General features: G+C 58.9%; 1 protein-coding gene across 3 annotated transcripts in view; it reads left to right on the top strand.

Moving 5' to 3' along the window:
• HLCS (holocarboxylase synthetase) overlaps positions 1-22140 on the top strand; it is a 173068-nt gene that overhangs the window by 29358 nt on the left and 121570 nt on the right. For all 3 annotated transcript variants that reach the window (XM_055129225.1, XM_055129226.1, XM_055129224.1), the window contains exons 3-5: positions 906-1068; positions 3441-4291; positions 6495-6677. In XM_055129225.1, the coding sequence (XP_054985200.1) occupies positions 906-1068; positions 3441-4291; positions 6495-6677 (1197 nt within the window). The remainder of the gene's footprint in view (positions 1-905; positions 1069-3440; positions 4292-6494; positions 6678-22140) is intronic.

Genomic DNA, 22140 nt, shown 5'->3' with positions numbered 1-22140 from the left:
AGTGAATTGAGGTACCAGCCCCATTGGCCAAGAATTGCCAAGAGGGACCGGACCCCCACGAATCCAGAGCACCATTTGGGGGTGCTCCCTGAAAATAAGGTAGTGCCGAGAGATTGCTAAGTGCCCCCCCCTCCCAGTATATAATTACGATTCGGTAGTTTTTTTTTTTTTTGGAGGGGCCCACACTTGTCAGTGCTCGGGGCTTACCTGGGCTCTTGCTTTAGGCACCACTCCTGGTGGTGCTCAAGGGACCATAGATGATGCTGGGGTTCAAACCCGGCTTGACTACCGCTGCCACTCCCTCTTTCCCCCCACATTACCTTTCAAGCCAAGTTCCTCACCGATAATGACCCCTGCAGGAGCCGAGCACTTTAGCCGAGCACTTTTTTCTGTCTCTGATTTTCCCTGGGGATGTTGCCTGCATGCACACACTCTTGGCTCAGTAAACCTGCAAGAAGCTCTGCACGCTACGGGTGTCCAACACGAGCCCGAGGAAGCAGAGTGAGGTTTGGCCCGGAGCCAGGGGCTTTGTCCCAGGGTCCCCTCTCTCCCCTTACCTGGCTCACTGGCTCTGATCCAAACCCAGAGACTGGTCCGGGCCGGGGCCGCGCTGTCCCCGCGCCCCCTGGTGGTGGAAGCGCGAATGGCCCCGGCTGACCCGGTCTGGAGAGTCTCATTTATTTTCCCCGCTGTCAGCCCGCACAAGGTCTGAAAACGTCGTTTGGTCTGGCGGAGACAGCACAGATGTTAAGGTGCTGACTCTGCTTCGGAGATCATTCCTGGCAGGACCTCACGGGATGCCCGGAATGGAATCTGGGTGGGTCACGTGCAGGCCCCCCCCCCGTCTCCCTGCTGGGTCCTTTCCCGCAGCCTCTCACCTGCCTCCTCCCGCCACTCCTTCCCAGGTGGTGAGGTGGTCGGACTGCTGCTTGCCCTTCGCATGCAGACCCGGGGACCCGTTCCAGCTGATCGCCAGAGCGAGTGTGGCCGACTTCAGCAAGCTGGGTGTGGCCTTCATGGAAGATAGGCTCCAGATGGCCAACGGACTGGTGCCCCAGAAGATTGTCTGTAAGTGACTTCATTAAAAAAAAAAGGGGGGGAGCTGGAGCAATAACACAGCAGGGAGGGCATTTGCCTTGCACGCAGCCGATCCAGGTTCGATTCCCAGCATCCCATATGGTCCCCCGAGCACCGCCAGGGGAAATTCTTGAGTGCAGAGCCAGGAGTAACCCCTGTGCATTGCTGGGTGTGACCCAGAAAGCGGGGAAAAAAAAAAAAGAAAAAAAAAGTGGCTTTTCTTGGAGCCAGAGTGATAGTCCATCGGGGAGGGAGCTTGCCTTGCACACGGCCGACCCAGGCTCGATCCCCAGCATCTGTATCGTCCCCTGAGCACTGCCAGGAGTGACCCTGAGCACAGAGCCAGGAGTAAGCCCTGAGCATCACTGGGGTGCTGCCTCCCCAGCTCCCCCCAAAAAAAGCGCCTTTCCCAGAGGTAGACTGGTGGGGTGGGAGGCAAGCAGGGGGGTGGGATGGGGCAGTGGTGGAGGGGAGTAGACTCTGGGAAGGGAGTGGGGTTGGAACACTGTAGGCCCGAAACCCAATCACGAATAACTTTGTAATTTCCCAGTGCAGTGACTGTAGCACTGTAGCACTGTCGTCCTGTTGTTCATCGATTTGCTCGAGTGGGCACCAGTAATGTCTCCATTGTGAGACTTGTTACTATTTTTTGCATATCGAATACACCACGGGGAGCTTGCCAGGCTCTGCCGTGCAGGCGGGATACTCTCGGTAGCTTGCCGAGCTTTCCGAGAGGGGTGGAGGAATCGAACCCGGGTCATCTGTGTGCAAGGCAAACACCCTATCGCTCTAGCCCTAAGTTAAAAAAATAATAGTGAGGGGCTGGAGCGATAGTATAGTGGGGAGGGCATTTGCCTTGCATGCGGCATCCCAGATGGTCCCCCGAGCACTGCCAGGAGTGAACCCTGTGCATTGCCGGGAGTGACCCAAAAAGCCAAAAAAGAAAAAAAAAAAAGAAGCGCGGGGAGCCGAGTTTTCCGGTGTTCCGGTGGGGCAGGTGTTGTGGAGCCCGGGACTGTCTTGGGACCTGCAGGGCTGAGGGCGTGGGGCCGGGCGCAGGCGCAGCGGAGTCTAACCAAGGCCCTGGGGTGTGAACAGCTGCGGCACACGGCAGACCATTCATTCATTCATTCATTCATTCATTCATTCACTCATGCCCCCCCTAGGGCCCAGGGGTGCTTGGGTTTGCTCCGGGCAGTGAGGGGACCTTGTAGTGCTGGCGTGTCAGTCACAGACTCAGCCTGCTGGCTCTGTCCTAAGACTGCACTCATTTTTTTTTCTTTTTGGGTCACACCGGTGATGCTCAGTGCTCAGGGGTTACTCCTGGCTCTGCACTCAGGAATTACTCCTGGCAGTGCTCAGGGGACCATATGGGATGCTGAGAATTGAACCCGGGTCGGCCGCGTGCAAGGCAAATGCCCTACCCTCGGTGCTAGCACTCCAGCCCCCAGTGCACTAATTTTTAAAAAAATATTGGATCACTGTGAGATACACAGTTACAAAGTTGTTCAGGATCAGGTTTCAGTCATACAATGTTAACAACACACATCCCTCCTCCAGTGTATGTACATTTCCCACCACCAGTGACCCCAGTTTCCCTCCCTCCACCCACAGCTGACCTCTATGGTAGATACTTTTCCTCTCTCTTTGCCTCTCTCTTTTTCTCTGTCTCTCTCTTTTTCTCTGTCTCTCTCTGTCTCTCTGTATCTCTGTGTCTCTCTCTGTCTCTGTCTCTGTCTCTCTGTCTCTTTCTTTCTCTGCCTCTCTGTCTCTCTATATCTCTGTATCTCTGTCTCTGTCTCTCCCTCCCTGTCTCTCTCTCTCTCTCTCTCTCTCTCTCTCTCTCTCTCTCTCTCTCCCTCTCTCTCTCTCTCGCCCTCTCACTCATTCTGAGATTTGTGGTTTGCTGTGGATACTGAAAGGTTACCATGTTTACCCCTTCCCTCCTTTCAGCACCCGGTTCTTGTCCAGAGTGATCATTTCCAACTGTCACAGTCATGGAGGTCCCTTCTCTGTCCTGACTGCCCTTTCCACCCCTGTGGCCAGCCCTGTGGCTTTGAGTCTGAGTCCCTGCTGCTTTTTTTTTTTTTTTTTCATTTTGGGTCACACCTGGGAATGCACAGGGGGTCACTCCTGGCTCTGCACTCAGGAACCAATCCTAGGGAGCTGAGGGGACCATATGGGATGCTGGGAATCAAACCCGGGTCGGCCATGCGCAAGGCAAATGCCCTCCCCGCTGTGCTATGGCTCCAGCCCCACTGCTGTGTTTTTCACACCCGAAGATGAGCGCATCCCTCCCGGCCGCCCCCCCCCATCTCTCAGCACCTCAGTCCCGTCTCCTCTCTCTCCCGTGCCCGCCTCAGCGGTGCATCTGCAGGATTCGACTCTGAAGAAACTTAAGGATCGGGCGTTCTGCCAGCCGCAGCCACAGCTCCCCGAGCCTCAGCTGGACGTGGACATGGCCCAGCCCAGAGGCCAGCCTGGAGGCGGGCCCACTGAGCACTGCCACCTGCACCTCTCCAGCTGCCGCGAGTGCCTGCAGCTGGAGAATAGCACCATCGAGTCAGTGAAGTTCGCCTCCGCTGAGAACATTCCAGACCTGCCCGAGGAGTCCAGCGGCGGGGGGCTGGGCCCGTGGGGGGCCGGTGGGCCGGAGGCAGAAGGAGGCCACCGGGCGAACGCGCACGGCAAGGCCCCCAACGTCCTGGTGTTCGTGGGCGCCGGCGCGCAGGACGCCCCCGACGGGTTCCGCCGGCTGAGCGCGGTCCTGGCCGACCTGCTGGACCCCGACTGCTACACGCTGTACCCGCTCTCGGGGGACAGCGCCCTGCGCGACCCCTGGGCCGACAACTGCCTGCTGCTGGTCCTGGCGGGGGGCGGCGCGCCCCTGCCCGCGCCGCTGCAGGCGCAGTTCCTGGCCTACCTGGCCCGCGGCGGGAAGCTGCTGGCACTGGCCTCGCCCTTCACCTGCGGCGGCGTCCAGCTGGCGCCCAGGCCCGCGCTGCAGGCCGCCGTCCGGAGCATGGTGTTCTCCAGGGCCGACGGCAGCCACCTCACGCTCAGCGTGCTGGCCAGTGGCCACGTGTACCAGGAGGGGCCCGGGGAGCCGCCCGGCCTGGGCCCACTCGGGGGCCACCTGGAGGAGGGGCCGGAGGACAGGCTGATCGTGCACGTGCCCGTCGGGACGCAGGGAGGAGAGGCCGTGCTCTGCCAGGTACGCTGCCCCGCCTTGCTTTGTAGTTGTGATTTTGGGTCGTGCGTGGCAGTGCTCAGAGATTACTCTGGGTGGGCTCAGGGGACCATATCAGGTGTCGGGGATGCTAGTTTTCATTATTATTATTATTATTTGGCTTTTTGGGTCACACCTAGTAATGTACAGGGGTTCCTCCTGGCTCTGCACTCAGGAGTTACTCCTGGCAGTGCTCGGGAGACCATATGGGATGCTGGGAATTGAACCCATGTCAGCCGTGTGCAAAGCAGATGCCCTCCCCGCTGTGCTATTGCTCTGCCCCAAGTCTGGTTTTCTGACCAAACCATGTCCACAGACCTACAGATGCATGCACTTGACTAGAAACTGCTCATTTGTCGCTAAGGATTCGGGTTTAAGTGTATGCCATTGAGAAATCTGGCTGGGGTGGAGATAGTACAGTGGTTAGGGCCGCTGTGATTCCTGGCACCGCAGGGCCCCCCTAACCACCGGGTGTGGCCCTGGAGATCTCCAGCACGGTGGGGCCCAGAACCCTCTGGTGCTTGCCTTCAGCTGCCGTCCTGGTTAGTGGAGAAACAGCAGTGAGCACCCCCGGACGCCCTGAGCACCACTTGGGAGCACTCTTCTCCCTCCCCCCTCCCAAAACGAAAGGGCAGATGCACTGTTGGAGCTGTTTCCTGGAGACTCACACCACGCGGTTAGTTCTTGCCCTGTTCTTTTTTTTTTTTTTTTTTGGGTCACACCTGGCGATGCTCAGGGGTTACTCCTGGCTCTGCACTCAGGAATTACTCCTGGCGGTGCTCAGGGGACCATATGGGATGCTGGGAATCGAACCCGGGTCAACCGCATTCAAGGCAAATGGCCTACCTGCTGTGCTATTGCTCCAGCCCCTCTTGCCCTGTTCTTTAGTCTCCGTCCTGACAAGTGTGGACACTTCCTGTGCGTGGACCCGCAGGGGGAGATGGATCAGGCACCGCCTCGTGCTGTGCTGCGGCTTCCTGCTCCTTTTCCTCCGGGGAGAGGGACATTTCCGTGCCCTGGCCGTGTGGGTGATGCCGATGCTGGCATGTCCACTAGGCCAGCAGCTGGGCAGCCAGAGGTCTGAGTAAAACCCCGGAATGGGGCCAGAGAGAGAACACAGGGGTTCAGGAGCTTGCCCTGATCCCCGCCAGGAGCGATCCCTGAGCACAGAGTCAGGAGTCAGCTCTGAGCCCGCGGGCTGTGGCCAGGGTGACCCCACCAAGTGCTCTGTAGTGTCTATTTTTAGAATTCTGGTTTTGGGCTCACTCCTCATGCTGCAGGGGGCTCCATGTGGCCCCCACCTCCCCCCCACCCCGAGCTCTGGCCCCCTGTGGTGGATTTTAAGTTTTCCCTCTTTTGCTTGGCTTGTGACTGTCACTGCAGTCCTGTGTCTGGGCCCCAAACGCCTTTGAGGCTGAACTCTTCTGTATATTTTTGGTTTTGGACTCGGCTGTGCTCAGGGCTGACTCCTGGCTCTGTGCTCAGGGCTGACTCCTGGCTCTGTGCTCAGGGCTGACTCCTGGCTCTGCTCAGTGCTCACTCCTGGTGGGCCCAAGGGATCAGATGGGGTGTCGGGGATGGAACCCCAGCCAAACACATGCAAGGCACGCACACTGTCCACTGTATTCTCTCTCCAGCCCGTTTTATTTTTCATCTATTGTAATTTACTTACTAAATTGTTTTTGTATTTTTGGCTGGAGCAATAGCACAGCAGGCAGGGCGTTTGCACGCAGCTGACCCGGGTTTGATCCCCAGCATCCCATCGGGTCCCCCGAGCACTGCCAGGAGTGATTCCTGAGTGCAGAGCAGAAGGAACCCCTGAGCATCACCGGGTGTGACCCAAAAAGCCAAAACCTTTGTTTTGGTTTGGAATAGTTTTGCACTGCACCCTTGTTGCTCAGGGTCACCTCTGACTCTGTGCCGTTGCTCCGGCAGGGCTTGGGGGTACCTTAGGGGGTGCCGGGACCCAGCCAGGCTTGGCCGTGTGCAAGGCGAGTGCCTTCTCGGTGCAGCATCGCCCCTGCCCCTGTCGATTCGATGTTTTACTTCATTTGCGGTGCTGGGGCTCGAACCCAGAGCCCTTCCAGCACAGGTCACGTGCTCTGCGCTGTGTGTCCTTGGGGCTCATTGTTCCCGGGTGTCCCACCGCCCCCCGGCTCATGAGGCCCCGCGTGCCACGTTTCCGCAGGTACACCTGGACCTGCCCCCCAGCTCCCCGCTGGTGCGGACGCCGGAGGACTTCGATCTGCTCAAGTCCAGCAACAGCGGCAGGTACGACGTGCTCAGGGAGATCCTGTGCGGCCTGGGGCTCAGCTGCGGCACGCACCGGCCCCCGGCCCTCACACCGCTCTATCTCCTGACCGCGGCCGAGGTGAGTGCCCCCCCCCCCCCCGCCTGCCCCCTCGTGCCCCATCCGGGTGCTCTTCCTTTATGATCTGGGCTTTGTTCCACTTCTGTTCCGTCCTTGGGCTGCAGAGTTGTAAAGGGGGAGGGTTTCCAGTCTTCTTTTGGGGGGCAGGGGGAGGGCAGACTCACAGGTGGTGCTCTTGGGGCTCCCAGAGGAGGCAAGAGTCGGGGCTTGGCTGTGTCACATGTCGTGAGCGCCAGTGGGGTCCCTCGCCTGCTCGCCTGCAGCCCTGAGCTGTTTCTCAGAGTGAGGGTGCGTCCCTTTGAGGGGCCCAGGGGCCGTGTGGCAGGCACACCCCCTCCCCCAGGGTCCTGGGCATTCCTTGCCCTGGGGTGCCACGTGGTTTGGGCAGCCTGGGAGGAGAAACCGCTGGTTTCTCTCTCATGTGCTCTCCTCTGCCCTCTTGTGGCCGCAGAGGCTCATGGCTTCTGTTTCTTTTTCCTGCTAGTTGTGTGTGTGTGTATGTGTGTGTGTGTGTGTGTGTGTGTGGTGTGTGTATATGAGTTCTGTTTCTTTTTCCTGCTAGTTGTGTGTTTGTGTGTGTGTGTGTGTGCTCGTGGCTTCTGTTTCTTTTTCCTGCTAGTTTGTATGTGTGTGTGTGTGTGTGTGTGTGTGTGCGCGCTCATGAGTTCTGTTTCTTTTTCCTGCTAGTTTGTGTGTGTGTGTGTGTGTGTGTGACTTCTGTTTCTTTTTCCTGCTAGGGTGTGTGTGTGTGTGTGTGTGCGCTCATGAGTTCTGTTTCTTTTTCCTGCTAGTTTGTGTGTGTGTGTTCCTGCTAGGGGATGTGTGTGTGTGTGTGTGTGTGTGTGTGTGTGTGTGTGAGATCCTCTCTGGGACGGGGAACCACTGGGGTGGGTTCAGGGATGCTGCGGCCCTTCGTCTGTTTCGGGAGCTGCGGGTCGAGGTGAATCCTTGAGGCTTGCCCGTTTCCAATGAATGGTGGCACTCTCCTTGCCGGCACAGTTCTGTCGATGCTGTGACTAGGAAATGACGTGTTCGTGGTAGGATGGTGCGATTCTGGCCAATGCCTGATAGTGCTGAGGAGTCTGGACAGGGAAGGACCCTGGCGTGTCCCTAAGGCGGGGAGGCCCTGCTGGGCTTCAGTCTGTCCCGGGGCCGGTTTCAGTTGCCGAGGAAGCTTGGGTAATGCAGACAGTCTGAGAGCAGTGGGGGCTGGGGCTGTAGTCCTGGGGAGAGGGCTCTTGCCTTGCACGTGGCTGACCCAGGTTCGATCCCTGGCATCCCATATGGTTCCCCCAAACACGGCCAGGAGGAATTCCTGGATGCAGAGCTAGGAGTAACCCGCCTGGTGTTGCCCAAAATTAAAAAAAAAAAAAATCTGAGCAATTAGGAGACCTTCTAGGATGATGTCAGGGCAAGATGAAATAATATGATTGCAAGTCTGTGTAAGCTGTATTCTTGGAAAGATAACTTCACCCACACACACACACACACACACACACTCACTTTGGGGCCACATACAGTGGTGCTCAGGGCTTACTCCTGGCTCTGCTGCACTCAGGGATCTCACCTGGCGGGCTGGGGCACCATATGGGATGCTAGGGATCGAGCCCAGGTTGGCCGCGTGCAATGCAGGTGCCCCACCTGCTATGCTATCGCTCTCACCCCCGTTACATATTGTTGACAGATGCCGCCAGTGTATCATATGTTAGTGAGTGCTTAATACCTAAAGACTGAAAAGTGTTTTTTTATCAGAAAAGTAAAAAATCCAACAATGGATGAATTTTTTATTTAAGAAATATGCGTTGGTTGCATTGATTTTATTAGGAAGTGCTTTTTGTTTTTAGCCAGTGTGTGCTTATTTTATGTGTTGGTTTTGGGGGCCACACCTGACAGTGCTCAGGGGTCACTCCTGACCGGGCGTGGGGGACCCTCTGCGGAGCCCAGGGCTGAATCCTGCGTGGTTGTGTGCAAGGCAAGCGCCCTACTCTCCATTCTTCCTCTGGCCCCTCCATTTGATTTTTTGATTTCATCTTTACAACCACCTCCCTGGAATCCTGAGAGAAAAGCTTAGCCAATGTAGAGTGCTTTGTCTCAGTGTTTGATTTTATTTATTTATTTATTTATTTATTTATTTATTTATTATTTTTTTGCTTTTTTGGGTCACACCCGGTGTTGCACAGGGGTTACTCCTGGCTCTGCACTCAGGAATTACTCCTGGCGGTGCTCAGGGGACCATATGGGATGCTGGGAATCGAACCTGGGTTGGCCGCATGCAAGGCAAACACCCTACCCACTGTGCTATCGCTCCAGCCCCCTGATTTTATTTTTATTTTTATTTTTTTGCTTTTTGGGTCACACCCTGTGGTGCTCAGGGGTTATTCCTGGCTCTGCCTCAGGAATTACTCCTGGCGGTGCTCGGGGGCCCATATGGGATGCTGGGGATCAAACCCGCTGTGACATCACTCCAGCCTCTCAGTGTTTGATTTTAGTAAGACTCCCTGGCTTTGTCATTGGTTTGCAGTGCTGCCTCGTAAGTTTCAGTAAGTTTCAGGACGGAGCTGGCAGCAGGAGCTCCTCCCGGGGCTGGGTCAGCCCCACAGCCTCCTTTGCTTCCTCCCTGCAGCCTTCTTACTCGATCTTGCTTTTTCTTTGGAAGAAAGACACCTGGTCTCTTTTGTTTTAAGACACCTGGGGAGATGCGTCAGCCTCGCGCTCTGCGTCCTGCTCCCGGCCAATCCCGACGCTGCCCACACGGGGTCGCTGCTGAGCTGAGCTGCAGGGGGACCTTCCTGGTGAAGCCCTTTCTGCGGGGCATCAGCGCTCTGGAACCTGCAGGAATTTCCCCCGTGCGCCCCTGACGGATGGATATACATCCTGGGACGGCCGGAGAGCTCAGCGGGCTCAAGTGCAGCCTTTGCATGCGGGGGGCTCTGGGCTCGATCCCCTGCCCTGCAGGGTCCTTGGAGCACCCCCAGGAGTGACCCCCAAGCCCGCAGCCGGGGGTAGCCCCCCGAGGACGACTGGGTGTGGCCAGGAACCTCCTTCAGCATCGCCCGTGCAAGACCACGCAGCCGCGGTTCTGAGCTGCTTCTTCTCCAGCTGCCGGGTGCCCCGGGTCAGACTCCCCCTGTCAGAGGGTGCCTGGCGTTGGGGTGGACAGAGCTGGAGCGGGAGCAGGGAGAAGCACTGCCCAGAGGCCAGCTGGCCATCGCCACTGCCCCCCCCCCCCGACTGTCCCCAACTATGCCCGCCCCCCACCCCTCCACACCCAGGTGCCGTGTCCAGAGCAGATTGTAGCGGCTGAGCTGCTTCCTGTTTCTTCAGCACCCTCTGGTGCGTCGGGCATCGCGGGGACATGGGTTTTGGCAGAGTGCTGCCACCTCCCGCCCTCCACAGGAAAAGGCTGGAGGGCAACGGCTGTTTCTCGGGGTCAACCAAAGGATGATTGTTTTTTTTTTGGGGGGGTGCGGTGGCGGGCTACACCTGGCAATGCTCTGGACTCACTCCTGGCAGGGCTCGGGGAACCCTCTGGGGTGGCAAGTGCCCTTCCCGCCGAACTCTCGCTCCAGCCCCTGCAGGGTGATTTTCATCTCTTTCCTGGGCCTCCCACGGGGAAGAAGAGGAGGTGGGGGAGAGCGAGGAGGAGCAGGGGGAGGAGGGGCGGGCGGGCAGTGGGGTTGGGCAGTGCACCCTGGGGGTTCGTCAGTGGCTGTGGGGGAGAATGAGGCACTTCAGCCACCACCACACACACCCCCTGGACTTCAGTGTTAGGGCCGGGGGGCCACCGGAAACCCCAAGGCTGGGATTCTGGGGTGTCCCTGTGGACAGGGCTCTTCCTGAGCTCGGGCGCGTGCCCCGTGGCGCGGGAGATGTGGGTTGGGGTGCGTCCCGGGCTCTGGGTGTCATTTGGGGGGTGAGTGGGCACGGTGGGAAACTTGACGTTGGATTAAATGGCTTTTTATTTATTTTTTAACTGAGTCCCCGTGAAACGCACAGCCGCAGAGCTGCTGCTGATCGTGTTCAGCCCCACAGTGTTCCCACACCCCCCTCACCAGTGCAGTTTCCCATCACCAATGCCCCCCCTCCCTCCCTCCCCTCCCCCTCCCCCAGCTGGCCTCTAGGGCAGGCGCTAGTTTCCTTCTCTCTCTTTCCCTTTTTTTTTTTTTTAATTTTTGGGTCACACCCGGGATGCACAGGGGTTACTCCTGGCTCTGCACTCAGGAATGACTCCTGGCGGTGCTCGGGGGACCATATGGGATGCTGGGAATCGAACCCGGGTCAGCTGTGTGCAAGGCAAATCCCTACCCACTGTGCTATCGGTCCAGCCCCTCTCTCTTTCCCTCTTGCTTTTCTCCCTCTTTCCTTCTGAGCGTCAGATGGTGTCTTTGCTCCCCATCCCTTGCCTCCACCCCTGGGTCACCGATGAGGATGCTTTGGGGAGTGTGTCCAGCGCCCAGCACTGTCCCTTACCTGGTTTGCTGTGACTGGGGCTGCCCCCACCCCCCAAAACTGACCTTTGTCACAAACTCCCAAACGGACCCTCCAGCTTCATCCCTGCCGGCTGAGGCCTCACCGTGGAACTTTCTGGAAGCTGCTTTCCCGTCTTCCTGGAAGGTGCCACGGTCTTACCCGGGTCTCACTGGGACCCCTGATGGGTGGGAGGCTGAGGGCACTGTGACCCGTGGTGGGGCAGCCAGACCCGCCCATGTTTCTGAGCTCCCGGGAATTCGGCAATGCAGACAGCAGTGCTGGGGTCTGCAGACACGGCAGGGGCCCGGCCCCCAGCAGTGCCTTGAGGGTCGTCCAGTGCAGCCCGGAGGGCCCTGGCACCCCTGGGGTGGGCTGCATGCCCCCCAGCTCCCACCCCTGCCCTTCTATTTTTATTTAATTTTCTTTTTGGGTCACACCCGGCGATGCTCAGGGGTCACTCCTGGCTCTGCACTCAGGAATAACCCCTGGTGGTGCTCAGGGACCCTATGGGATACTGGGGATCGAACCCGGGTCGGCCGCTTGCAAGGCAAACGCCCTCCCCGCTGTGCTATCGCTCCAGCCCCTCATGCCGCTCTACTGAACTGTGTGTGGTTGGCTGGGAAGGGCTGGAGACCAGGAGTGGCCGGGGGGGGGGGGGGGGGGGGGGGGGGGGGGGAGTGCCCTGGCTTGGTGTTTGGGGGCCCCGGGGTTCGAGTCCTGCCGAGGTCCCCCTAGCACTCCCCAGAGCGACCCTCGGGAGCTGCCACGGTGACTTCAACACCAGAGCAGACCCCAGCAAGCAGGTGACTCCTGGTTCCCCGGGTTCTGTTTCTTCCTTTCTGGCAGCACATCTGGCAGTGCTCAGGGCTTAGTCCTGACTCGGTGCTCGGGAATCACGTCTGGTGGGACTCGGGGCACCGGAGGGGTCGGTGTGTGCGAGGCAGTTGCCCTCCCGCTGTTCCGTCTCCCGGGCCCTGGTCTTGTTGTCCAGCGCCCCCTCCATCGCGCACCCCCGAGAGGGCGCGCAGCCTCCTCCAGACGTCAGACGCCCCTCTGAGACGGGGTCCCAGGGCCAGAAGCCCAGGGGCCCGGCCGAGAAGGGGCCCAGGGCAGCTGCAGATGAGAGCAGGTCTCGGCGTCCTGGCCGCGGGGGCGGGGAGGCCCCCCAGCGCCCGCCCGGCCTCTGCCTGCCTGCCGCCACGGGACCGGCCATGGCTGGGGGTCAGCGCGAGCTTGGGGTGGAGCCGCCCCGGGAACCCCACGGGGGCTGTTTCCTGCGCCCCCCCCCCCCCCCCCCCCCCCCCCCGCCAGCCCATGTGGAGGCCGGCCTGGGGCTGCGTTTATTTATTTATTTTTTCTTTTTGGGTCGCACCTGTTACTCCTGGCTCTGCACTCAGGAATTACCCCTGGCAGTGCTCGGGGGACCATATGGGATGCTGGGAATCGAACCCGGGTTGGCCTAGTGCAAGGCAAACGCCCTACCCGTTGTGCTATTGCTCCAGCCACTGGGGCTGCGTTTTTATCTGGAACCACAAGAAGGTTCAGAAGGCGTCCTGGGGAATATTACTGGGCTGGACTCAAAGAGGGCTCTCGCTCTCTCCCTCCCTCTCCCTCCCTCTGCCTCCCTCTCCCTCCCTCCCTCTCTCCCTCCCTCTCCCTCTTTCCTTTCCTCTTTCCTCCCCTCTCTCCCTCCTTCTCCCTCCCTCTCTCTCTCCCTCTCCCCTTTCCTCTCTCCCTCTCTTTTCTCCCTCTCTCCTCTCTCCCTCTCTCCTCTCTCTCCTCTCTTCCTTTCTTTGTTTCTCTCTCCCCCTCACTCTCTCTTCCTTTCTCTCTTCCTCTCTTTCTGTTTCTCTGATTCTTTCTCCCTCCCTCTCTTCCTTTCTCTCTCCTCTCTCCCTTTCTCCCTCTCTCCCTCTCCCCTCTCTTCCCCTTTCTTCCTTTCTCTCTCTTTTTCTATTTCTCTTCCTCTCTCTTCCTTTCTCTCTTGTTCTTTCTCCCTCTCTCTTCCTCTCTCTTACTGTTTCTCTGATTCTCCCTTTCTCTTTCTGTTTCTCTCTCCCCCCCTCTCTCTTCCTTTCTCTCTTCCTCTCTTTCTGTTTCTATGATTCTCTCTCTCCCTCTCTCTCTCTTTCCCTGTCTCTCTCCCTCCCTCTGTCTCTGTCTCTGTCTCTGTCTCTCTGTCATCACAGCCAGGCTTGCTCTTCACCCAGTGGGTGGCGTTACTGCTTTTCCCACTTTGCTGCGGGAAGCGACAGTCTCAGAAGCGGGGTGCGGTTCCTTCTTGGGACAAGAGGAGTGCCGTGGGCCCTCGCCTCTTCCTGTCCTGCCTTCAGCGGCAGGCGGGGCCTGGGGTGGCTGGAAAGCGCCTCCCAGACCCCAGCTCTCCCCTAATTGCTGCCACGTGCAGTGGGCCCACGGCTGCTCGCTTGCGGGAGAGTCGGTTCAGGGCAGACGGGCGTTGCCCTGGCTGAGAAATGCGTGGAACGAATAAACCCGTGCCAGCCCTGGGTTCCGGGGCACCGGCCCAGGGCTCAGGGTCCAGGAGGCTGGCCCACGCAGTGTCGGTCCCTGACATCGCACGAGCCCCGCCAGGAGTGAGCCCTGAGCCCCGGGGGTGTACACCCCCCGCGCCCCCCGCCACTCAGCCAGGATTCGGGGGTCTCTGCTCCCGCGTACTGCAAAATGAGAGTCACGCTTCAACGTGGGGGTTGGACCCCCATTCCACGCACGTTTTGTTTTCATTCATGCCCCTCACTGAGAACGTTGGGGCCGTTTCTAACCCAGCAGGAACGTGTGGTGTCTGACCCTCCAGGCAGCCCCCGTCTGGGTGGGCCAGCTGGGGCTGAGGGGGGTCCCAGGGTGGGTGCTCCTCCTTCAGGCAGGCTGGGGGGAGGGGAGGGGCCCCCAGATGGCTCTGGCTTCCGGTGGGGGTGTGTGGGCGGGGCGCACAGTGCTCTTTTGGGGGCCACACCCGGCAGTGGTCAGGGGTCACCCCGGGGAGCCTGTGGGGAAAGGAGCCCAGGCTGGCGGCTGCAGGGCAAGCCCCCTCCCCACTGTCCTGTCCCTCGGCTCTGCCAGGAGCTCTTAGCTCAGCAGTGCTCCAGGTCCCTCTGCTGGGGTTGGGATTAGTTTTCTTCTTTTTTTTTTTCTTTCTCCTTTTCCTTTTTGGGTCACACACGGCGATGCACAGAGGTTCCTCCTGGCTCTGCGCTCAGGAATCACTCCTGGTGGTGCTCGGGGGACCCTATGGGATGCTGGGAATTGAACTCGGGTCGGCTGCGTGCAAGGCAAATGCCCTACCCGCTGTGCTATCACTCCAGCCCTGGTTCGAGTAACTTAAAAAAAAAATGTTTTTAATTTGGGCCAGAGAGCGTTTGCCTTGCACGCGGCCGACCCAAGGTGGTGGGATTGGTGTTGGAATATTGAATGTAATCAATTAACACTGTAGCACTATCCTCCCGTTGTTCATCGATTTGCTCGAGTGGGCACCGGTAACGTCTCCATCATGAGACTTGTTACTGTTTTCAGCATATCGAATACACCATGGGGAGCTTGCCAGGCTCTGCCGTGCGGGCGGGATACTCTCGATAGTTTGCGAGGCTCTCCAAGAGGGGCAGAGGAATCGAACAAAATAAATTTTTTTCTTTTTGGGTCACACCCAGCGATGCACAGGGGTCACTCCTGGCTCTGCACTCAGGAATTACCCCTGGGGGTGCTCAGGGGACCATATGGGATGCTGGGAATTGAACCCGGGTCGGCTGCATGCAAGGCAAACGCCCTACCTACTGTGCTATCACTCCAGCCCCTAAATTTTTATTTTTTGTGATCAATTAATGTGAACAATATGAAAACAAAATTAAAATTTTTTTTTCTTTTTGGTCCCACCTGGCAGTGCTCAGGAATGACTCCTGGTGGTGTGCTCAGGGGACATATAGGATGCCAGGTGGGATGGAGCCAGGGTCCGCCACGTGCAAGGCAAGCGCCCTCCCCGCTGGACTATGGTCCCAGCCCCAAGATGGCTCCTTGTTACTGACTGCCAAGGACGAGCCAGGGTTGGAGGTGGTGAGCTAGAGACTTCTGCCCCACAGGAAGTGCACTGTCTCCCTGACATGAGTGGGGCGGGGGGACCCTGATTTGGTGTCATCATGTCTGGGGCGCATACCTGGGTGTGGAGCCGGAGGGGAGCGGAGGGGAGCATCGCCTGACTTGCATCCGTGAGGAGCCGACTCAGATCCTGAACAGGGCCAGGGCTGCCGGCTCGCATCCCCGCCCCTGCCCGGCTCCCCTCCACCCTCCCCTGCTTTCCTGTCAATCAAAAGCAGACACTCCCTGGGAGGCGGGTGGCCGTGTCACTTCTCTAACAAGGAGAGTATTTGACAAGTTGTTTTTCTGGGGGCCCCCCCCCCAAAGGAATCTCGCCTAGCAGAGGTGGAGGGGAGTGGTTGGATGGGACCCCCTAATCCCTCTTCCACTTCGCGTCTCTAAAGGCCAGGAAGTACGTGTTTGAAAGGGAAATGTCCAATGTGCTTTCACTAATGGGGGGGGAGCGACTTGGTCTGGGTGGGACGAGGTGGTTTCTGCACTGAACTTGGCTGTAGCTTCTCGGAGGCCACTGTGCTGTTCTGGATGTCTTGCATTTCTGAACTTCTCTGATTCCTACGCAGGTGGGTGTGCTCAGGAGCCCGGATGGCTGGCTTGGAAGCTGACTCTTCCTGTTCTGTATTTTCAGTTTTTGCAGCACCAAGATTGACCCCAGGGCCTCCATCCCCTACGCTGGTCTCTGGCCTGGCCCTCGATGACCGTTTTCTGCTATACCCAGTGTTGCTCAGGCCATGCATGGCTCTGGGCGCTGTGCATGGACCTTGTCTGGCAGTGCACGTGGTTATATTTGAGGTTATGTCCAGTGCTGGGGGTCAGAGCCAGGTCACTGCTATGGCTGCATGCAAGGCAAGTGCTGTACGTTTTTTTGTTTTGTTTTGTTTTGTTTTGTTTTTGGGTCACACCCAGAGATGCTCAGGGTTCCTCCTGGCTCTGCACTCAGGAACTACCCCTGGCGGTGCTTGGCGGACCATATGGGATGCCGGGGATTGAACGCAGGCCCGCTGCGTGCAAAGCAAATGCCCTCCCCGCTGTGCTGTCTATGGCTTTGGACTGTGCTCCCCGTACTCTCTCCAGCTCAACTTCCCTTTTTTTTTTTTTTTGCTTTTTTTTTGGGTCACACCCGGCGATGCACAGGGGTCACTCCTGGCTCTGCACTCAGGAATTACCCCTGGCCGTGCTCAGGGTACCATATGGGATGCTGGGAATTGAACCCGGATTGGCCGCATGCAAGGCAAACGCCTTACCTGCTGTGCTATCACTCCAGCCCCCTCCTTTTTTTTTTAAAATTTTTTATTAGAGAATCACTGTGATGTACAGTTACAAACTTATGAACTTTTGTGTTTGCATTTCACTCATACAATGACCATTTACCCATCCCTCCACCAGTGCCCATTCACCTCCACCCATGATCCCAGTATCCCTCTCACCACTCCCACCCCGTCCCCCACCACCCACCCTGCCTCTCTGGCAGGGCATTCCCCTTTGTTATCTCTCCTTTTGGGTGTTGTAGTTTGCAATAGAGGTATCATCTCCAGCTTAACTTTCTAACAAGTGGTCTGCAGTGTTTCTGCTATTGCTAGGACAGTAATGCCATGCCCCCCCTAAAAGTATGTATATATTTAACTTTGTTTTTTTTTCGGGGGGCACACCAGTGTTGCCCAGGGGTTACTGCTGGTTGGCTCAGGGGACAGTATGGGACCAAGTCCGGGTTGGGCCCCGCTCGCTGCCCTTTCTCTCCAGCCTCTATTTTTTGTTTCGTTTGTGTTTTTGTGTGCTGCCTGGCAGTGCTCAGGGGTATTCACGGTCAGATGTGCCCGCCCTGTCTTTTGTGTTTGGGGGCCTCACTCCGCGCTGCTCAGGGCTTACTCCTGGCTCTGCACTCAGGACTTGTTCCTGGAGGGGCCCAGGGGACCATTCGGGCCTCAGAGGGCCAACCTGGGTTGGCCTCCTGCAAGACAGATGCCCTACTTGCGGGCTACTGCTAATGTCTGGCCAGGGCTGCTCCTGCGTGGCAGGAAGGACCCAGTCCCGGCTCCCTGGCCGTAGAGTCCCCTTGGTCCTTGGGAACCAGCCACCTGCCCGAGGTGGCACTGAGGGGCAGCCCCTCGGGGGTGTCGGGCGTTTGGGTGCGTCACGCCTTTTGGGGCCGAGCTCTGGTCTCCCTTCTCCCCCGCGCCCCTTGGGCCGTGCGGAGTCTCATGCCCGCCCTCTCGGGGGCTGATGTTCGCCCTTGACCCGCCACGTTCTGGCCGTGAAGGGCTTGTTGGTGAGGGCTGCCCCGGGCATGGTTTCCAGGCTCCACGGCGGTCAGGCTCGAGGCGCCTGTGCCCCGCACACACCTGCCTTTGGAGCCCTCAGTGGCACAGTGTCTTCACAGCCTGCAGCGAGAAGACGTGAATTGGGTGTCTGTGTGTGTGCACACTTTGCGTGCATGCGTGTGTGTGCGTGAGCGCCGTGTGTGCATGCCTGCATGTGTGTGCATGAGTGCGTGCGCATGTATGTGTGTATGTATGCATGTGCGTGAGTGTGTGTGCATGTATGAGTATGTGCGCATGTGTGTACGTGCACGGAGTGTGTGCATGCATGAGTATGTGCATGCATGCATGTATATGCGCGCATGTGCAGGTGTGCATGCATCATGTGTGCATGTGTGTGCCTGTGTGTGTGTACTTGTGCGTGTGCTTGTGTGCGGGTACATGTGTGTGCATGTATGTGAGTCACATGTGCTTGCCTGTGAATAAGCGTGCGTGTGCGTGCATGTGTGCGTGAGTGTGGGGTGCGTGGCAAGTACCAGACCTGGCTGCTGGAGGAGTGACAGCTGTGTTTTCTAGACGTTTCCGCCCTCCAAAGCAGCCCTGGCCCGTGGGGGCTGGCGGACAGCAGTCAGAGGTCCTCGCTCAGTGGGCAAGGTGGGTTCAGGGAGGGGGGAGGTTAGCGGGATGACGGAGGGGGAGGGGACTTCAGAGCTGGCCCGCCGTGAGCACTGTCCCGCCGCTGCTCTTCTCTGCTTTGGAATGCCAACACCGCTCTTAGGGCCACTGCCTCTCTGGGCCTGGGCTCTGGTGACTGATGCGGCTCACAGCCGCCCGCCTTCCCGGGGGCCTGGCTCCTTCCTTCATTGCCCCCCAGCTGTCCTCAGGCCTGGCCTCGCCGCGTCAGGAGCACCAAGTCCGAGTCTGCTGGCCCTCTCTTCCCCAGACTGGCTACCCGGGGCCGCTGTCAGAGCGGCCAGTCCCAGCTGGCCACCAGGGAGGCCACTGGCTCTTTCTGCCGCACCGTATGGCTCAGCTGCCAGTCCCGGCTGCAGACCCCGGTGCCCTGCCTGCGGGCAGGAGACCCCGGGCACTCTGCCCCGACTGGGAGGGCCAGTGCGCTGCATTCAGTGACGGTGTGGGCAGGGAGGCCCCTAGTCCCGACAGTCCTCTGGGCGGCCTGCCCGTCTGAGGGACGCAGCCCGGGCCCTGCGTGGCCTGAGTGCAGGAACACGTGTGTGTCTAACCCGGAGAAGCTCTGAGGGGGCTGCGCGCTGTTGCTTTTCTCCTGGGTTCCAGCAGGACCTGGGTTGCTGTGATGGAATGAGTGACCCCAGCCCTTTGTTTCTCCTTATTTAATTTTATTATTATTATTATTATTGTTATTTGGCTTTTTGGGTCACCCGGCGATGCTCAGGGGTTCCTCCTGGCTCTGTACTCAGGAATCACTCCTCGGGGTGCTCAGGGGACCCTCTGGGATGCCAGGGATGGAACCTGGTTGACGGTAAGCAAAGCCAACACCCTTCACACTCAGACCCCACTCTCTTTATTTTATTTATTTATTTTTTGCTTTTGGGGTCACACCTGGTGATACTCAGGGGCTACTCCTGGCTTTGCACTCAGGAATGACTCCTGGTGGGTGCTCAGGGGACCGTTTGGGATGCTGGGAATTGAACCCGGGTCGGCTGCGTGCAAGGCAAACGCCCTCCCTGCTGTACTGTTGCTCCAGCCCCTCTTTATTGTATTTTTGAATATATTTTGGGAGATGTTTGGGTCACGCCCGGCGTGCTCAGGAGCTACTCCTGGCTGGGTGTGGGGCGCCAGGTATAGCGTTGGGGATCAGGTTGGGCCCAGCTGCATGTCGGGCGAGGGCCTTCTCCTCTGTGCTGCCTGTCTGGCCTGTTCCTCTCTATTTTATTTATGTTTTGGCCACGTGCAGTGTGTGCATGTGTGTGTGTGCGCGTGAGTGTGTGTGCACGTATGAGTATGTGTGCATGTGTGTACGTGTACAGGCGTGTGTGCATGCATGAGTATGTGCACGTGCCCATATGTATGCGCTCATGTGCAGGTGTGCACACATCATGTGTGCATGTGTGCTCGTGTGTGTGCGTGTACTTGTGCATGTGCTTATGTGCAGGTATATGTGTGCGCGTGTATGTGAGTCACATGTGCTTGCCTGTGAATAAGTGTGCGTGTGCGTGCATGTGTGTGTGAGTATGGGGTGCATGGCAAGTACCACACCTGGCACGCCCGGCAATGCTCAGGGGTTCCTCCTGGCTCTGCACTCAGGACTGACTCCTGATGGTGCTCCGGGGACCCTATGGGATGCTGGGGATGGAACCCTGGTCGGCCACGTGCAAGGCAAGCGCCCTCCCCGCTGTGCCATCACTCTGGTCCCTGATGTATTTATTTGGTCCCTGATGTATTTATTTCCGGCAGGGACAGGAGAATCACGCCGGCCCTGTGCCGGGTCTTCCTTCCTGCTAGCCCCGGGTGGGGGCACTTGGTGCTGGGGGGTCTCTCTGCTCGCCCGCCGGCCCGGGTTGTTATTTCTCTCTTGGCTGCTGTGTTTGGAGGTCGCCAGCTGCCTTGCTGGGCCGGGACGAGCCTGTCTCTGCTAATCCCGTTTGCCCCTGGCCGGCACGTTCCTGCGTTTCTGTCCTGTGCAGTAAGTGCCGGGCCTTCGCCTCTTCAAAGCCTGGCTGCTGTCCCCGCTAATGGACGGTGAAAAGCTGCCTCAGCGCCCGGCCTGCGAGGGGCCTGGGGGTCAGGCGTGACCGCGTGCAGCCCACCCACCTCGGGCAGCCACCCACCTGCCCAGCCCCCACCCCAGCCCCTCTTCAGCCGCCCCCGCCCAGGGCAGAGGGGCGTCTTCCACACAGCGGGGTTGGGTCCGGTTTCTGGGCAGGCCGGACTCTCTCTGCCCCTGACCGGTGCCCGGGGCGGGGGCGGGGGTCAGCTGCGTCACGCGCGCGTGTACTCGTTGGACCATCTAGAGGGGCACTTCTGAGATGGTGTCCTCAGTGTCCCCCAGTGTCCCTGCTCCCCCGACAGGGGGGCAGTGTCTGCGCCTTGACCTGTCCCCCTCTCCCACGGGACTGGACAGCGTCCCCCGCTCCTGTGGGACTGGACAGCGGCCCCCGCTCCCAGCAGGCCCCTTTTCTCCCTTCATTTCCCCGTGTGGGTCGCAGTGATTCAGCAGGTGACCGGCTCCCCTGAGTGTCCTGAGTGGAGAACTCCCAGCCTGACCCGCACCCTCCTCACGTGCCATGTACTGTCCCTGTCCCTGTCCCTGTCCCTCTCTTTCTCCCTCCCTCCCTCTCTCCCTCTCTCTCCCTCTCTCTCTCCTTCTCTCTTTGTCCCTCTTTTTCCCTCCCTCTTTCTCCCTGCCTCCCCCTCTCCCTCTCTCTCCATCTCTCTCCCTTACTCTCTCTCTCTTTTTTTAAAATTTTATTTTAATTAATTTTTTAAAAAAATGAATCACCATGTGGTACAGTTTCAGACTTACAAACTTTTATGCTTACATCTCAGTCATACAGTGGTTGAGTACCCATCCCTCCACCAGTGCCCATTCTCCACCACCAGTGATCCCAGTGTCCCTCCCCACCCCCATTCCCTCCCCCCCCCACCCCGCCTCTGCGGCAGGGCATTCCCTTTTACTCTCTCTCTCCTTTTGGGTGTTGTGGTTTGCAATAGAGGTATTGAGTGGCTGTCACTTTCGGTCCATAGTCTACTTTCAGCCCGCCTCTCCCATCCCGAGCGGGCCCTCCTAACTCCCTTTCCCTTCTCTGTCTGAGCCTTTCCCCAGCACGTGACTCTCTGTCTCTGTCTCTGTCTGTCTGTCTCTCTCTCTTCCCCCCCCCACCTCTCTCCCTCTCTCTCTGGTTCTTGGGTCACACCCAGCAGTGCTCAGGGCTGACTCCTGGTTCTGTGCCCAGGGGTCCCTCCTGGCAGGGCTGGGGGACCAGGCGGTGTGCGGGGCCGGCGCCCTCCCCGCTGTCCTAGTGCCCCAGCCTCACCCAGCCTCTTCATCTGCCCGGGGGAGGCTCTTTGCCAGTCTTGGCTGTCGGAGCTGCCCGTGTGGCTGGGATGCGAGCTCACCGTCCAGGGCCCGGGGTGGCCTTTGCTTAGACGCGTGGCCGTGGTCAGCGGGGTCCCGAGCTCCACGGGGCCATTGGTACCATGAGCTGCAGCCTTTCTGGGGGCGCCTCACCCCTGCGCGTTGCTTCCATGGGCGCGGATCTGCCGGCTGAGGCCGAGGGCGAAGGGGCAGAGCCAGGTGGGGAGGGGGCTAGGTAGTTCTGGAGGGGACTCTGCCTTGCTTCCCGAGGGGGGCCAGGCAGCCTTGAAGCTGCCCCGGCCAGGGTGGGGCGGGGCCGTGAGCACTGCGGCTCTGGGCTGGAGTGGGTCCCGGGAATGCCAGGGCCTTGGTTTCCGACCTCGACGCTTTGCAGCTTTATCTGTGGCTGTGGAGTTAGGCCTTCCTGGCTTGCGAACGTGGAAATACTCATATTACCCGAACAGGCATTTTATCCCGTGATTTGGGGCTCTGGGGGATTCCCAAGCAGTGCTCCGGGGCCCGGGAGTCCTCTGGTGATGAGTGGACAACCGGGCTGGCTGGTCAGTATTGGCCCTGGTCG

Source organism: Sorex araneus, chromosome 2 (genome assembly GCF_027595985.1).
Source record: "Sorex araneus isolate mSorAra2 chromosome 2, mSorAra2.pri, whole genome shotgun sequence".
Classification (NCBI taxonomy): Eukaryota; Metazoa; Chordata; class Mammalia; order Eulipotyphla; family Soricidae; genus Sorex; species Sorex araneus.
The sequence above is the reverse complement of the archived record's forward strand: the minus strand, read 5'-3'. Positions and strand labels throughout refer to the sequence as shown.